General features: G+C 36.0%; 2 protein-coding genes across 4 annotated transcripts in view; one reads left to right on the top strand and one right to left on the bottom strand.

The window, feature by feature from the left end:
• The first annotated feature begins 1,774 nt into the window (after positions 1-1,774).
• LOC143697064 (uncharacterized) lies at positions 1,775-6,955 on the top strand. Of its 2 annotated transcripts, none has more exons than XM_077194002.1 (7): positions 1,775-1,998; positions 3,128-3,269; positions 3,384-3,477; positions 3,574-3,701; positions 4,107-4,249; positions 4,916-5,113; positions 6,140-6,955. In XM_077194002.1, the coding sequence occupies exons 1-7, from the start codon at positions 1,988-1,990 to the stop codon at positions 6,249-6,251; spliced, it is 828 nt and encodes a 275-aa protein (XP_077050117.1). In that variant the 5' UTR covers positions 1,775-1,987; the 3' UTR covers positions 6,252-6,955. The 2 variants fall into 2 exon arrangements, with proteins under 2 accessions (XP_077050117.1, XP_077050118.1); XM_077194003.1 differs by having other exon boundaries at positions 3,143-3,269; positions 6,140-6,953.
• Positions 6,956-10,763: 3,808 nt separating this feature from the next.
• golim4a (golgi integral membrane protein 4a) overlaps positions 10,764-17,744 on the bottom strand; it is a 28,384-nt gene continuing 21,403 nt past the window's right edge. For both annotated transcript variants that reach the window (XM_077193866.1, XM_077193867.1), the window contains exons 11-16: positions 17,467-17,543; positions 16,464-16,528; positions 15,505-15,702; positions 15,176-15,244; positions 15,000-15,086; positions 10,764-11,982 (exon numbers count right to left, since the gene is read on the bottom strand). In XM_077193866.1, the coding sequence (XP_077049981.1) occupies positions 11,848-11,982; positions 15,000-15,086; positions 15,176-15,244; positions 15,505-15,702; positions 16,464-16,528; positions 17,467-17,543 (631 nt within the window). In that variant the 3' untranslated portion in view covers positions 10,764-11,847. The remainder of the gene's footprint in view (positions 11,983-14,999; positions 15,087-15,175; positions 15,245-15,504; positions 15,703-16,463; positions 16,529-17,466; positions 17,544-17,744) is intronic.

Below are 17,744 nucleotides of genomic sequence, written 5' to 3'. Positions count from 1 at the left end.
AGAAGGAAATGCCAAAATGCCTGAAGTCCAGTGTCAAGTACCCACATACAGTGATGGTCTGGGGTGCCATGTCAGCTGCTGGTGTTGGTCCACTGTGTTTTATCAAGGGCAGGGTCAATGCAGCTAGCTATCAGGAGATTTTGGAGCACTTCATGCTTCCATCTGCTGAAAAGCTTTATGGAGAGGAAGATTTCATTTTTCAGCACAACCTGGCACCTGCTCACAGTGCCAAAACCACTGGTAAATGGTTTACTGACCATGGTATTACTGTGCTCAATTGGCCTGCCAACTCTCCTGACCTGAACCCCATAGAGAATCTGTGGGATATTGTGAAGAGAAAGTTGAGAGACACAAGACCCAACACTCTGGATGAGCTTAAGGCCGCTATCGAAGCATCCTGGGCCTCCATAACACCTCAGCAGTGCCACAGGCTGATTGCCTCCATGCCACACCGCATTGAAGCAGTCATTTCTGCAAAAGGATTCCCGACCAAGTATTGACTCTTGAGTGCATAACTGAACATAATTATTTGAAGGTTGACTTTTTTTTTGTATTAAAAACACTTCTTTTATTGGTCGGATGAAATATGCTAATTTTTTTGGGTTTTCATGAGCTGTATGCCAAAATCATCAGTATTAAAACAATAAAAGACCTGAAATATTTCAGTTGGTGTGCAATGCATCTAAAATATATGAAAGTTTAATTTTTATCATTACATTATGGAAAATAATGAACTTTATCACAATATGCTAATTTTTTGAGAAGGACCTGTATATATATATATATATATATATATATATATATGCGCAGTAGGTGGCGACAAGTGACCACCTTTATGAGTGAATTATTCAATAAACCGATTCATTTACAAAACTAATTCAATCTGCTGAGTAATTAAATGTTACAAATCATGATAAAATGCCTCAATCTTTTAAACAACTAAGATAGTGATCAAACTACATTAAAAAAAACACCTATGAAGTACCCAAATCCATGCTTTTGAGAGTCAATTATGTTTTATTAGGTATCTATCGTCTCTGACAGACCTATAGATACCAATAGATAAAGTGGATATGTTTTTGTTGTTGCTATGGACTAAGTTGACAGTGATGTAGAAGTATTCACTGTAAAGCTTACACTGGCGACGTACCTAAAACAGAAAACGAATTTCAAGTTAAGTGATCAAATTTTCAGCAGTAAGAAAAAAGGTTTCATCACTGTTATGTGTGATATGAGAATAGTAAGGCCTGTAGTTGGGATTACATGTTAATTATAATTATATAATTATATATAAAACTGTAACTGGAACTGGAAACTGTAATGATATTTTTAGAATGACAATTTTTTTCCCCAAACCTAGTCTGTGGGGTAAAACCATACATATATATGAGTAAAACGCTTCCCACTATCATAACTACTGTAGTTAATATGGTCTGAACACCACAACCTTTGGTTTTCCATCAAATGTAAAATGGTGGTTGAATAAAAATATTTGGACTTAATATTTAAAAATCCCCTCAATTTAGCATTAGCTAGCTAGTTAGCTAGCTAGCCAGTTAGCATTAGCTAACAATATTTTAACACTAGGCTAATTTTCAGCATGGTTCATTAATAAATATTCATGTTTATCTACTGTTATTTTGGCTTGGCTTGTCTAAAACTGCTTGTAGCCTACTATGATCTGTCTGTAAATGTATAAAGCAATTTTTTTTTTTCAGAATGGTGGCATTTTACCCCACACTGTAGGCCAAAGGTTTTCTAAAAGTCACTGAAGTGCAACCTTAGACACACACTGCTGCCCTAGCTGACCTCCGTGCGCAGATCACTGAAGCTGACGCTGCTGCGCGCATGCGTAGAGCTCACACTCACCTGTCGCACTTTAGCACACTATTCATCCATCATCAATGGGAAACCGCACTATATTTCTTGTAAATAATACTCTTCACTGCATGTCAAATGCCAAAGGGATCTGTCAGAACCTACGGACATGTCCGAAAGGTAGGAAAAGTTTTGAACAGTATCTCCTAATATGGAAATGTCTTGCTGTTTTTTTCTTCTTCTTCTCCTTCTTCTTCTTCTTTCTGTAGCCTACACCGTCTGGAACAAAAACGCATAATCAGCTGGCTTTTATTTTAGATCTGTCCGCTTAATTCATGTTAGGAAGACTGTTTATAGTAACTTTTTTGCATAATTTATGGAAATTACCACCGGAACATGAAGATCTACCTTTAAAGCAATGTTATTCGTGGACTAAATAGGCTTTAGGTAATTATGATATTGCCAGAGTTATTAAGACATTATATTAAATCATTATTATGACATTAAATCTATGTCCATGTTACAAATATTTAATTATATTTTAATGAATCACTAAGGGAAAATAATGTGTATTTAGGCTACAAAAAGCAGCTTCACAAAACCTAGCACATCATCAATAGCCATTACAGCGTAAACGTGAGCACATCTTATACAATGTTCTGATATAATGTGCGGCTGTGCTCGGGTGGCGTGGGTGACTTTAATCCGCATCAGGGTGCAGAGTTCACGGTAATCTATACCAGAACCTCAGCCCAGCGGATGTAAGGACGCACAGGCTCTTATTACACACAGAAGACGTGTCACAAAGCCTGCTGAGCTCCCTACATAGGCAGAACATTTGGGCAGCGTAGCTGTTCTATCGAATCTATGATTCGAATTTCTACAAGGATGTTGTGTCATATGATAAATTAAGTGGCAGTTAAATGAACTAACGGAGGAAGTAGGCTAATAATTAATTTTAAAAAAGTCATTAAATAACGTTATTTCAAAAATTGAGCTGGGGGGTTCCTAGTTTAGTGGTATATATATATATATATATATATATATATATATATATATATATATATATATATATATAGGCGGGGTGGAGTCAACTTACTATGTTTTTGGACACAGCCAAGGATCTGTCAATATTTGTGCAAATTTATAGAAATAGTTGGTTATAGGTCATTAATAATATTATTTATTTGCATAAAGCTTATCATAGCAAGGTAATGTGAAGTCAAATAGCTATATTTGCATATCTATTCAAATTTGAATGTAATTTGAATGTTAAGCATGAGGCCGAAGTAATGTTTAATGACTTCAGTCTCTCTCTGTCTAGTTCCTCTGGAGTGAACACCAGCAGTGAAAGTTTTCCAAAGTCTCACTCGCACTACTCTGAGTTAAGCGACACACACACTCCTTTCTCTGTGGAACTGACTCCAGACTCTGGCATTGTTGCCACACCAGTAAGCCAATTAAAAGTCAATATGATTGCAAAGTATCATGTGTGGTTTGATTGACACCTTATTTGTCTATACTATGTGGACATTGAATGTTGTCATTACGTTTATTTTGTGTAGTTGCCATCCAGCCGGTTCAGGTTTGCCTCGTGGCACTGGCTCGAGGAGCATGATGTCCGCGGAGACCAGCTCTCCTGTCCCAGGGTCAGAGAGGGTAAGAGGTCATTCTGGGTTACTATTAATTTACATTTTTTATTTTTTTGTGTCATATAATCACTGGACACAGACAATCATTGATGTCATAAAACAGGACCTGCTGAAGACAAGCTGTCTGTTAACAGTGAAGACATGTTTCTCAGAGGAGGCAGGAGGAAGAGAAGAGAGGATGAAGGACAGAAATGGGAGGAGAGACTTCAGGAGAACTGGGAGAATTGTGTGGTGAGATACCAAACAAGCATCCATCCATCCATCCATCCATCCATCCATCCATCCATCCATCCATCCATCTATCTATCTATCTATCTATCTATCTATCTATCTATCTATCTATCTATCTATCTATCTATCTATCTATCTATCTATCTATCTATCTATCTATCTATCTATCTTTTGAACTTCATATTAATCAAAGAAGGATCCTGAAAAAAATGTGTCACGGTTTTCACAAAAAAATTATTCAGCGTAACTTTTTTCAACATTGCTTATAATAAGAAATGTTTCTGGAGCAGAAAATCAACATATTAGAATGATTTCGGAATGGTCATGTGACACTGAAAACTGATGCTGAATATTCTATCTATCCAGCTTCGAATTGCATTCAAAGTTCTGTCTCTGTGACTGCAGGTGCTGAACTTGTCTTATCAGGACCTGGGAGATCCATACCAGCTGGAGAACTTCATCCGCATCCTGAGGAGACTGATCCGGGTGGAGCGTCTGCAGCTGGTGGATAACACTCTGAGGGATCTCAGCTCTGTCAGACTGCCAAGGTACCAAACTAACCTCTACGCTGTAATAACTGGAAGATAGTGCACATGAATGTAACTGAGTACTGATGACACTGTCATGAGTTGTGATGGAGTGCAGATCTGGTTGGTTATTAAACTAATTCCCCTTGATCTTTCAACCGAAGATGTCATATTATATTGCACTGGTTGTTTTGTAACAGTATGTGTATGGCTGTGTAAAAATACATGTAGTGCAACTTTAGCTGTGTGCTGTAATCTCATATGAGGAGTTTATTTTACAGTAACAAGGAAACTGTTAATTATGTATCAGCATCAAACTCAGCCTCTTTAATCACATTATTTTATTTGAAAATGGGTCTTTCTGATTAAAGATTATATTTGCATTGCTAATATTACCATAATATTTCATTTATAATCAGTACATTTCTGTGACCCCCCCCCCCCCCCCCCCCATGTTATAATACATAAGATACTTTTCTCTTCACTGTAGATCAACACATTACCTATACAGTTTTTTTTTTAAATATTTGGCTTGTATTTTTTCTTTATAATAATACTGCTTGCTTTGATATTTTATCATTCATACAATTTTTAGTGTGAGTTATATGTGAGTTATACAAGGCAGAACACTGTGACGCATTACAATCACTAACAAAACTTGTGATTGAGAGTGTGCATGTGTTATAGATGTAAAATCCTGAATCTTCACCGGAACAACTTGACGTCCATTCGTCAGCTGCCAAAGGTTCCTGAGATCCAGCACTTGTGCCTGTCTGAAAACAGTATTTCCTCTCTGGGCGAGTTGTCTCTGCTGAGGAGCGCGCCGCTTCGATCTCTGACCCTCAAATGCAACCCCTGCCAGTTTCAGGAGGACTACCGCTCACGGTGAGAGAAATCTTTTACTTTATTGGAATGGTATGAAACTTGGCAAAGTCACTTGCAATGGACATGATTCGAAAAGGTTTAATGTTCCTGAAAAAAACAGTCACACTCGTACTGTTCACAGTCAAAAATGACCACATTGGAAACTAATGGGAAGCTAATTTCAATTAGTGGAAACGTTTGGTACTGCGCCCAAACAAAATCGAACTAAAAGCTTATTTTTTGAGAAATCAACCTCAAATTTGGAACACAATTTGTTTAGATTTATGGCTTTGATTTTCTCACAAGTTTTAATTTTTTTTGTTTAAATTTTTCAATTTTTTAACTTAAACAATAATCTGCTAAGTGTCCTCTTTAAAAAAGAGACCAAAGTCTGTGCTCCAAAGAATATATTTGAATTCTTCAAAAGAAGATATTTTGAAGTACATGGGCAAATAAACAGTTCATGGACCTCATTGACTTCCATAGTATTGGGGAAAAATATTATGGAAGTCCTTTGGGTCCCATCAACTGTTTGGTTACCGACTTTCTTCAAAATGTTCTTTTGTGATCAGCAGAGGAAAAATGAATTCAGGTTTGGAACAACTTGAGGGTGAGTAAATGATGACAGAATTGTAATTTTTCTGTGAACTGTTCCTTTAACTGTGTAAAGAAACATGAAACGTGTATTGGAAATACCCTTAAGTGGTCTTTTATTTCATCATAATATATTATCTGCAAGTACATATTTTTTAATATATACTTTTAAGATTTGAAGTACACTACAAGTGCACATTCAATACAGTTAACCACACTTCTTTTTCACAAGGGTATATAGAACACCACTGAGCTTTTAATAACTTGCTGTCAAAACAGTGGATTGATTAAAACTAATCAGCTAATTACAGCTTTTAATTATAATAAAACGCCATACAGCATAATTTGTCTCCAAAATCGCCCAAAGATGTGATGGGTCATTTCAAGCTTTCATTAGGGAGCCAAGTCTAACCTTAAAGTCTAACCTGGAGATTTCTCCCGTTTCCTCTGCAGTGTGTTCTTCTGTTTGCCAAAACTTCAAGTTCTGGATGGCATTCCAAAGCTACCGGAAGATTCCGTGCCTCCCTCCTCACCAGAAGCATCCAGATCTTGTACCATTCTCTGACATCGAAACAGCAGAACCTGTAGCCAAGATCTGAATCCAATGTACTGTACTGTCAGAGTGAACTGAGAAAGCTCCATAAATGCACTTGTATATAGTAGTAAACTCTTAAATGCACTGTTTTGAGCTGATAAGAGTATATTTTTAATGACTTATTAAAGCTATTTTTGTACCTGTACTTCACATTTACACATTTCATCTACTCAAAATAAACCTGCATCAATTTAAGACAGCAGTAGCCAAGATATAAATGAGAAAAGACTATTATCAAAGCACGGGTGGCTACATATAGAATGGATAATGCTTCTGTGGTATTTTGACTGTTTAGGTCACAGTATGTCAGCTGCATGTAATTCGGGCTATTTGGTTGCTCAATGACCAGCCAACCCTTGGCTTTGGTTAGTTCACACTTTATCCTGAAGGCTGTTTTGACAGGCGAGTCCGTTCTTGGGTGGTATTGCTTGAAGCTTGGCTGGTGTGAAGAAAGGGCACAGAGATTAAATCAGATACAGTCATGTGACACTGTGGTTAGCAGCAGATAAAACTGATGATGTCACAGCTAAGCGTTTCATGTTCTCACAGGCTAATGTGGACAGAGGCATATGAACAATATCCTAAATTTAAATTAAATCTGTATTTGTGGTTATGGTTACGAAGGATTGGGCCCCGTTCTATGTATGTCATGGTCTCCTTTAAATGGAAGCTTGTTTCTGCCTCAGAATAAAAAAAAAGTAAAAAATAATTGTGACTTTTTTCTCACAATTGGGAGTTTATATCTTTCAATTCTGACTTTTTTTCACAATTGCAAGATTGTGAGATCACAATTGTGTTATAATGTCAAAATTGCGATATAAACTTGAAATAGCAAGTTAAAGTCAGAATTGTGTGATATAAAGTTATAAAGACATAAAAAAAATCACAATTCCGACTTTTTTTTCATAATTGTGATATGAAGTTGAAAATGCGTATTATAAAGTCAGAATTGCAGAGTTTATATCTCTTCATAACTTTATAACACGCAATTGCGACTTCATATTACGCAATTCTGACTTTATAACTCACAATTGCAAGTTATAGAGATGTAAACTAATTTTTCGCAATTGTGAGAAAAAGAAGTTAGAATTGTGATAAAAAAATTATCCTTTTTTACCTTTTATTCATTGGCGGAAAATAAATACCATTCAGACATACATACTTATTCTTAAGAGATATAATCAGAGTACATAATTTTTGTACATTTTATAAAGTGTTTACAAACAGTTAAAATGATAAAACTTAATTTAAAAGTTTTGTCGTCACAATTGTAACCGCAAATCGTTAGCACCTGAAGTAACCGTAGCTGTGGGCTGCTTGTAGCGGCTGATCAGCAAAACGTATGAAGCCTATTTTCATTATTTATCATAGATTTCATTCAAAATCCACAAAACATTTTGTATTTTCCTAAGAAATCTTGACGTTTAGCTGAAACATTGAGTTCGACATAAACTGTATGTAACCACTGCATATGCTCAAGGCTTCCCATTCAAAAGCCATTCATCATGACCCGCCATTGTCCTCTTAAGTTTAGCTTATCTTTTCAGTGGCGATCACTAATTCATATGCGCTTCAGTGTTTTGTTTTAATTTTGGTGTCAATTGCATTGACACTGAAACCCGAGCTGAGGAGACTGCGCACGGGAAAAGCAAAGAACAAAGAAACGAAAGATCTGACAAAATTGTAGGCCTTCTACAGCTTATTAAATCCGTGAAACAACTTTGTTTGTCAGCAGACCTCTGCTTCCCTACGGTAAGCATTTTCACAGCGTTTCCTGAAGGATTTATTACAGCTGCCTGAAATGATAACACAATGAAGATATGCTACCCAAAGTCCTTTCTTGTTTCACAGGAGTACGTTAAAACCAACATTCGAACCACAACTTAAATAGACATGCCAGCAATCAGTGTAATTGGAAAGAGTGGAACAACTTTTTATCATTCTAAGCCAATCAAATACCTTATAGGAAATTAACAGCATGGTAAATAAAAAAAAGGATTTATATACACGTATATAATGTGTGTATGTGTGTGTGTGTGTGTGAGAGAGAGAGAGAACGGACAAATAGAAAAAATTACGCATGTCATTTCAAAGTGAAGGCTTAGAATAGACCCTTTACTTAAAATCACAATTTTTTCCCTTCTTGGACAACCAACCAATCACAGTCTTCAAAAGATTGTGTCATACATAGCAACGGGGTCAACCCCGCCTCCTCACTAAGATGAAAGTTTTTGTCTTCTCCTTACTCAGAGTTGCTCTCAGATCGGTCCCGAATTGATCTTAAGCTAAGACTCCTATGTAAAAGTTTTGAAGCTAAATTAAGAGTTTTCTGAGAGGATTCTTAGAATCTTTATGAATACGGGCATTGAAGAGGAGGGAGATAAAGAGAACAGAAGCAACCATACGATTTTTTTATAAAATGAATGTGAGGCTTAAAGGAGAGTTCGGGGTCAAGCCAAAGACCAAGATAGTTAAATAGATTAACTTTAGTGAGGAGTGACCCGGTATTAAAACTAATAATCTAAATCAAAGGAATGCGAGGGGTGGCGTCTTTTAAAAAAAAAAAAAAACACCATACTGCAAGACTTCTTTCTATATTGAGGACAAGTTTGTTTTTGTAAAACCAATCCTGCAATTAGTTAAAACCTGACTGCAGAGAGAACTGAATGTATTAAATATCAGAGTGGGAAGAGTAAATAACAGTAGCATCTGCATTAAGATGAATGAAAGAGTGTGAGCAAGTTTTGGGAAGGTCGTTAAAAAATGCACAGAAGAGCAGAGGACCCAGTGTTGAGCCTTGAGGAACACCCTCATCAAAAACCAAATAGTCAGAATTTGAGCCTTAAAAAAAACATATTGGCGTCTGTTATGGAGATAGGAATTAAACCAGGGGAGAGAGTTTTGATCAAAGCCTACAGAGTGTAATTTATCAAGCAGAAGGTAATGGTCCACCATGTCAGATGCTTTAGAGAGATCAGTGAAGATTGCACAAGTAAGCTGGCCTTTATCAAAGGAAGTAAACAAATCATTGGTGAATTTCATTAAGGCCGTAGTGGACATGCGACTATATTGTCTTAATGCACGGCGAGGAGGAAAGATTGAGTGGCCAAAACTCTCCAAGGATCTCAGATGGAGAATTGCAGAGATTAGTTTGGTCTTGTTTTTTTGCTGGAGGTCCTGAACATCTTGTTCAGATACATGCCATCTTGGATTTTAGCAAATAACAACAGATAAAAAAAAAACCCCAGTAAAACCTGACCACCTCTGCTAGAATTCTTATAATGGGACGTGGTTGGATCTTCCATCAGGACAATGATCCAAAACAAACATCAAAATCAACACATAAATGTGTCACTAAGCACAAAATGAAGCTTCTGCCATGATTATCCCAGTCCGATAACCTGAACCCTATAGAAAATGAGTGGGTTGAACTGAAGAGAAGCACCACCACCAACATGGATCTGGGAATCTGAAGGATCTGGAGAGATTCTGTATGGAGGAATGGTCTCTGATCTCTTGTCAGGTGTTTTCCAAACTCATCAGGCATTATAGGAGAACACTCAAGAGCTGATATTTATATTATTATTATTATCCTTTATTTTAACAGGATAGTCTCATTGAGATATTAAATCTCTTCTTGGTTATCTTGGCAAAAGCAGGTTTAAAAAAGTATTGAATAAAAGGGTGCCATTAATTGTGGCCAATGTGTATTGAAGAAAAACATTTATTTCATAATGAGTTACACAAACACACCAATTATAGCCTAAATAATATACCACTAAGTACCAAGACAAATTTTGTTCCGTTTCATGAAGAATGAGAGGTATAAAATGTTTTTGGGATGATCTCAGTCCATCTTGTTTTACCATTTCATCCAAGGCTTTCGTTCTCTAAGACTGACTGCAGAGCTGTCGCCTGAATCTACACATTACCTCTGTGTCACTTCTGCTGCATCTCATCAGCCTTCCAGGAACTGCAGGATGAAAGCAGAGCACTGTTATTTTTGTAATAACATTTATGTAATTAGACGAAGAGATATTTCCTCAACTCCAAACATCAGCACACCCACCAGACTTTGTGCATGATTAAAAGAGGATGAGCATTTAATCCTTCACCAATTTGTATTCCGCTCACAATGCCATTATCGACAAAACAGCACAAAAATATTTATCTGTAAATCACTTGCAGAACAGAAAAAAATCTATAAACATATATATATATATATTTATTTATTTTAAATATAAAGTATTAAAGCTGAACACTTAACAGTAAAGCTGGTTTCACCAATATTATATCAACTAATGAACCTAAAAATCATATGCGTCCCAGAAAATAACAAAGGTAACAAAACAAGATTGTTTTTTTATATTATATAAAATGAAATAAAGTAAATACAAGAAAAAAATAAATACAATTTTTTCAATATTGTAGTGATTTAGCATACATTCAGAACAGATCATTTTGAGTAAGCTAATCCAAACATTTTGTTTACTTTTTGCATATTCAAATTCTACATCTGAATATTATGTCTCTTATTAATTATCATTTTCAATGTGCCATTCATTCTTCTGCTGTCTAATGTCATATGTTAATGACTAACAGTAACAAAAAGACTTGAGGACCAGGTCCAGTAGCACATTGAACACTAATACTAGTTTATACTAGAATAGTAGTTGACAGGTCGACTTGAAAAGAAAAGAAAAAAAATCAATACACAGTTTTCCATAACGGAGACATTCGACAAAGAGATCAGGAACGAAGGATAGGCAGCATTTGAGGAAGTTTTCCCTATAATATCTACGAGGCACTTTGTGCAAAAACAAATAGAAATCATGTTTAATTAAATTAATTTGGTTTATGTTTAGGCAGCAGTATGGTAAATAAGAACATACAGTACAGCATTTAAAAATTACTTTCCACAGCTACAATTATTTACTTGAATTGCATGTAAACATTAATGTAGTGACATCTGTTGACCCATGCACTTCGCCAAACTCACCCATGATACAATATTTCTGCATTTTTCCTCAAGATGGATGAATTACCAACTCAAGTTTGGGCAGGACCAGGTGAGGATTTAAGGCTGATTGGTGACTGCTGCCTGTCCATCAAAATCAGTCTTAACTTAAAATGAGACTGTTTTTAAAAGGGTTAACTTCAAAGATGGAATATTTCTTGTATGTGGAGCCACAACTGAACAAAAATGGCAAATGTTTCAGTGCAAGATTTTCTGGTGGTTGAAATCTATGCTTTCAGATTTTCGTCCAGCCCTAGAAATCAGACGCAAGATATAACAGCATTTAAACTGAACTTATTCACTGCTCCTTAGAAGAAATGACAGACAGACAGACGTACAAGTAAAGGCAGACAGCAGGTGTTTGCTCTGTAAGTGGTTGGGCGTTTTGGTGCATCTCGGTTTCAGAGTTACACAAACTGGAAGAAAATCCGATTTCCTATGCATCAGAACGACCCAACAGAGCCATCTCCCGGCACAATGTTTAAGAGGACGTTGTGAGAAACCCAATCAAAATGTGGCAGCGATTGGCTGTCCTTCCTTTCAATCGCCTCACATCTCTGCCCTGCGAATGGGGGGTTTATCCCCGTTGCCTTCTTCCTCCTCCTCTTCTTCCTCATAGTTCTCCTCATTGTGATGTTGGGCGATCTGATTATCCTCCTTCACAACCTGACCTCTGACCTCTTCCTGTACAGATACAAAAAAAAAATGTATATAAAAATAATCAAGTATTATGTTTGTTACACACACCTACACAAGGCATTGAGTCTGTTTGGTACTAACCAAATTTCTTTCACAGAAGAAATAAAGTGATGTCCTGCATCTGAATATGCCTATATAGTAGGTAAAAAACAATTATACGGATTATATATATAAACAATTATATAATTGTGCGAATTCATAGTATTCATGAAACAGTAGCTGAAAAGTACCCGGATGATATGCTACTTCCAAGTGTGCATCCACTGGATACTTTAATATCCCACAAAACCACAGGAGAGAGGTTTGTGAATGGCAGTGAAGCGACACAACTGACGCCTTAGGTCACAAGACAGTGACAACATGGTAGATGTAGTATGTCCGAATTTCCTTCATACTTCACACATTCATACTCTCATACTAATTATATTTCAAGTATGTAACCAAATGTAGTACCTACTATACAGTATGTGATTTCGGATATGGCTATGGGTTTGGACCAACATGAAGATGAGTAAATGATGACAGACTTTTCCATTTTGAGTAACTGTAACTTTAAAAGTGCACAGATGTAAATGAAGAATGAAGACCATTCCCTAAATCTAAAGCCCCTTTCACAGACATTCTGGAAAATACACTGATACTGTGTCCCGGGATCGTTTGATTTGTTCATTCACACTGCCAAGAATTTTCTGGAATCTGTGCGTGCGTTCACACACATCCCGTAAAGACGTGATGTGCAATGTACGTGTCGAAAACGCTACTGTTGTGGTACAACAATGGAAGTGTTTGGATTGCTTTAAACAACATGGCAGCTGATCAGGCATTAGATGTTGATGTGCAAAGGTTGTTGTTTATTTACAACAACATGAAGGTTACGGCACTAATCCCAGCAATGTTAAGGTCCCCATCCCAGAATCAAACCTGGGACAGAATCAAACCTCTAGAAATTCTATGGTAATTTTCTGTGATCAGCGCACTGTGTGAAAAGAGCTTAAGAGATGAAAATGGAGGATGGATGTTTAAAGTGGAGCTGGACTCATGACAGTAACTGAACACCGTGGATGACTTTGCAATCGATCTGACTCACCCAACTGTGGCACTGCCACCAGTCTACAGTTACAGCGGCAGCTTGTACAAAAGAATAAGTGAAAACGTACACACACGTAAGCACTACATAAATCTCCGTGATACATTACAGTGACAGAGACCATAAAATTGTTGTCTTGGAACAGACAGCTTAACTAGAGATTCATGGTCCTGCCTTCTACATTTTTTACAAGAAACTAAATGAACACTACAATTAACAAATATATAATGCTTAACAGATACTAATGTATTTATAGGTGCACTGTGTAATATTTAGGTGGATCTGTTGAGAGAAATGCAATATCATATACATTACTATGTTTTCAGTGGTATATAAACACCTTACTTAATTAACCGTTATGTTTTTATTACCTTAAAATGAGCCATTTCTACATACACCGCGGGTCTGTTTAGGGCTACTGTAGAAACATGTCGACGCATTTCAATGTAAGGGGACCCGCGGTGTATGTAGATAGAAATGGCTCATTCTAAGGGAATAAAAAGTAACAATAATATTCGAAATAACATATCGACAATGATATATTTTCCTGTCGGCCACCGTAATTTCTGTTGGTTGCAATTTGCAACCTCACCACTAGAGTTTACCGGCCACTGCTAAAAATTACACCGTGCACCTCTATTGTATATAGAAATATGCATAAAGCATTGTTTAAAGTTTGGGGTCGGTAAGATTTTTAAACATTAGAAATAAGTTTCTTTTTCTCACCAAGGGTGTATTTATTTGATCAAAATTGTAACACTGTCAAATATTTGTACAATTTAAAAGACCTGTTTTCTATTTTAATATATTTTTAATTATTTTAAAATTTGTTGCTCTGTTGGCAAAGCTGAAAGCTGAGAATGATTACTCAAGGCTTCAGTGTCACATGATCCTTCATAAAACATTCCTAAAATTTATATTTAAGTGTTTACGGTCACTTTTGAAATAAGTGTTTACTTATTTGATCAATTTAATGCATCCTTGCTGAATAAATTTCTTCCCAAAAAAAAAAAACACTTTTGAAGTATATACTGTAGAGTGAATACAGGTATAATAGGACACTTTTTGATTGTCATTGCGGTAATTTTTTAAATATGTTCATAATTTCTTAGCCCCTAACATAACAGCATTTTCAATATCAAAGAATCTCCACTACACTTATTCTACACATATTAAAAAGTAAAATTGAAAAAAAAAGTGAAAATTCATTTTTGTTGTCCTGCGTTGTTGCTTAGTCCTCGTCAAGTCACTATTATGTTCTGGCTCTGGTCCATTCCTTAAAGCTAGGGTAGGCAAGGTTTTTTTATAAACACTTTTTGTTAAACTGGTTGAAACTCTCTTCATATCCTGATTGCAATCAATAATAGAACTGTAGTGGTCTAAATATTAAAAAATGCACATAAAGCTTTTGTGGATGTCTCAGGGCCAAACAATTTTCATCCAATCATTGGATTCAATGGCCAGCCCGTGATGTTCTACTTAGAAAAGCAGAAATTCAAGTCTGAGGACGTGAACAGCTCCATGGCAAGAATATCCGAAATTAATCTGCAACTGTCAGGAGCTCTGTAAGTTGTTTATGTTGATTATTATTGTAATGTTATGTGCTTTGAGACATGAGGTAATGAGGCAACGCAGTCTCTCCTCGTCTCGTAATGCTTTGCAGACGCAGCTGTGTAAGTTGTGATCATGTGTTTTGAAGGAGGCGTGGCTTTGGAGACGCTCTGAAGGGAGGGCGGGATCTCATGCTTTCAAAGCTAGCTTGATATTGCTAGCCTCTACAAAAACTGCACAGCCTAGCTTTAATTTAATCATGTAAATATAAAGGACTATTTTTAATTTGTTTCATCATTGTCCAGGTATAAGTCTGATCAGCAAACCTCTTCTTACACGGTCACAAATTATAAATATTTTGTACCTGTTCTGCATTCTCCTCATTATACGGGTCTCCCTCTTCTTCTCGCATCGCCTCATGCTTCTGATTTTCAACCAGCTCATCTTGAGCCTGGAGAGAGAAAGCCATCCTGATTAGGGAACAAATAATTATTTTTTCTGTTTTTAGGACTGTGTGTGAGTTTGCATTTGTTATCTGACCTCATCATCGCCATCTTCCTGGTACTGCTCATCCAGAGCATCTTCCTGTTGGTCTGGGTTTCCAGCCATCTGCACAAAAACACACAAAACTTCAGACATTCTCAGTTGCCTAATATAAATATCCCCTAGATATCAGCAACAGTCAGATTCCCACACTAAATCACTGTAAGTCTGTTATTTGTTTTTACACAAAAAAATGCTGTATAGCTCCACCAACACTGAAGAATCATTGGTCCACAATCTCGTTTCACACACCTATTAAACATCATGTTGAAAACATGTCACGTCTGCTGGTTGGGAAACTCAGCTGCAAAGAACCGGTTGCTTACCACCAGCTGTTCTTCAGCAGGCGGCTGGTGTTGATTATTCACGGCCAGGTGCATGTTGGGTTTGCCAACGGGTGCTGGCTCTTCTTCCTCCTCCTCCTCTTCCTCATGGGCATGCCGCTGCTGCTCTGCCTCCTCAAACTCATCCTCACCCTGATTGTTGGGGTCGTCCTCTGGATCAACATCCGCTCCTACAGGTCGCTGTAAGTTTGACATATTTATCATCAGAACACATTCACACACAATGGCTTAAATTACTCACATTAAAAATTCATTCATCAAGTAAATTTAAGGTCATAAAAAGTCTTAAATATCTTACATGATATAACAAACAAAGATACATTTTAAATTTGGGGACAGAAAACAATCATGATACAGCCTAATGTGATTATTAAATTCCAAAAGGAGAAGACTGATTTAAATATGAGTTTTGCATGTTTAAAGTCAAATAACTGCGCTTGTGTGCATTCTACAGGTTCTCAGTTTCAGTGCTGTTCGCAATCAATGAATACTAAGCATTTATGTGAATAGATTGCTTATGATCTACTGTTGATAAATTGTGACAATGTTTACTATATGGTTTTATATATTTTTTTAATTGTAACATGTTGTAGATTGTTGTATGATTGCATATTTTATGTCCCTCATCTTTTTGAAAAAGCAGCCAGCAACAGTAAAACAAACAATTCAAAATAAGAGTCCAGGTGTATTTCGAGCTTGTTTATAATTATAAATAAAGTCCAACATTAATATATGTGTATATATATATATATAAAATTACAAAGTTATTAAATTCAATTTGAAGCGGAAATATTAAAGGATCTAGTGTACTTTTTGAAATATACATTATTTGATAAATCTTTTAATGTGCTCCTACATTTTTAAACGAAAAAGTAAGCATCAAGCCATGTTATGAATACTGGTGCTTGTATATGCGTTTATAATATCATAAGGGAACACACCTTATCCTCATGTTGAGCATGGTCCTTTTCACCTTGCCCTGGCTCCTCATGGTGCACGTTCTTCTCTACACATGACAGAGACATACAAAAGTATAATCCTCAGGGTCCAGTTATTCAAAAAGGTTAATCTGGATCAAAATGATCTAGATTTGGAAATCCCATGTTTTGCTATCCAGGATCGGGTAATCAATTTTACTTCTTGCTAGAGAACACAAAAGTATAACATATTAATTTTTCCTCCCTTCTCCGTGTCCCTTTAGGGTTTCCATAGCCCCTCATGTGACCCAGAACAAAAAAAATCCAAAACAAATATGCATGCACTAATTGTTAGAAAATACTTGTCTGGTTTATCTCTGATGACGGTGTCAATGTAGTTTATATGAAATGATTAAAAAAGGGGAAAAAAAAAGCACTTAAAATTAAATATATATATATATATATGTATATATTTTTTTTTTTCTATTGACAGCTGTTTGTTTTATTGCACTAAAATAAAATTTAAACTTTATACTTGCCTAATGTATCCTAATGTCTACTTCTACTTTATTACTTTACAGTTAAACTAATCAAGAACAAAATAAAAATATCAATGTGTGGATATTTATACATATATATATTTCATTATACATGTTGTTGTTGTTTTTTCATTATACATGTATTTTGTTGTTGTTTTTTTTGACCAGTTTTAAAGTTTTATTACATTTTTGTTTTCGTGAAATCCACCCTTCTGCTGGGATCAGGATAATCCAGATTTTTTCGATCAAAGGTATCCCAATCTATTTTGGCATCCAAAATTGGATTTTGTGATCTAATCTGATTTCAGAATCCTTTTTTTCCCCTTCTTTTTAACAACCAATTTTCAAGATTTGATCCAATCCGATCAGAATACTTTTGAACAACTGCTCCCAGATATTAAAATTGCACCAAACATTTAAGAAATCACTTTGAGACACCGCGAGTAAAAAGTAGCACTGCTATCACGACAAACCACATAAATTGTCACCTTTCTCATCATCTATCTGTGGCTCTTCTTCTCCCTGGACTATATCAGCATCTATATTTTCATACTGTGCCTTTTTCCTGGTAAATACAAAAAATAAAAGGATTTATAAAATAAATCATTGCAATTTCCTGGCTTAGATCACTGTGACAAGAACAGTAAAATAGCAAATAAACACGCACAAATGACCATTCTTCATTACTGCAAAAAGTATTGTTAAAAATACATGTAATTACGAATTATTATTTTTTTGATATATTTTGTTATAGATTTATTTTTAT

This window comes from Siphateles boraxobius, unplaced genomic scaffold, assembly GCF_051911475.1.
Source record: "Siphateles boraxobius isolate OS27281-9 unplaced genomic scaffold, OSU_SipBor_1 31, whole genome shotgun sequence".
Taxonomy (NCBI): Eukaryota; Metazoa; Chordata; class Actinopteri; order Cypriniformes; family Leuciscidae; genus Siphateles; species Siphateles boraxobius.
The sequence above is the reverse complement of the archived record's forward strand: the minus strand, read 5'-3'. Positions and strand labels throughout refer to the sequence as shown.

Excerpts from the sequence above, each read along its gene's own strand:
- LOC143697064 (XM_077194002.1), top strand. Across the intron at positions 3,478-3,573 it reads CTGTCCCAGGGTCAGAGAGG|GACCTGCTGAAGACAAGCTG; the intron begins GTAAGAGGTCAT and ends GTCATAAAACAG. Across the intron at positions 4,250-4,915 it reads AGCTCTGTCAGACTGCCAAG|ATGTAAAATCCTGAATCTTC; the intron begins GTACCAAACTAA and ends CATGTGTTATAG.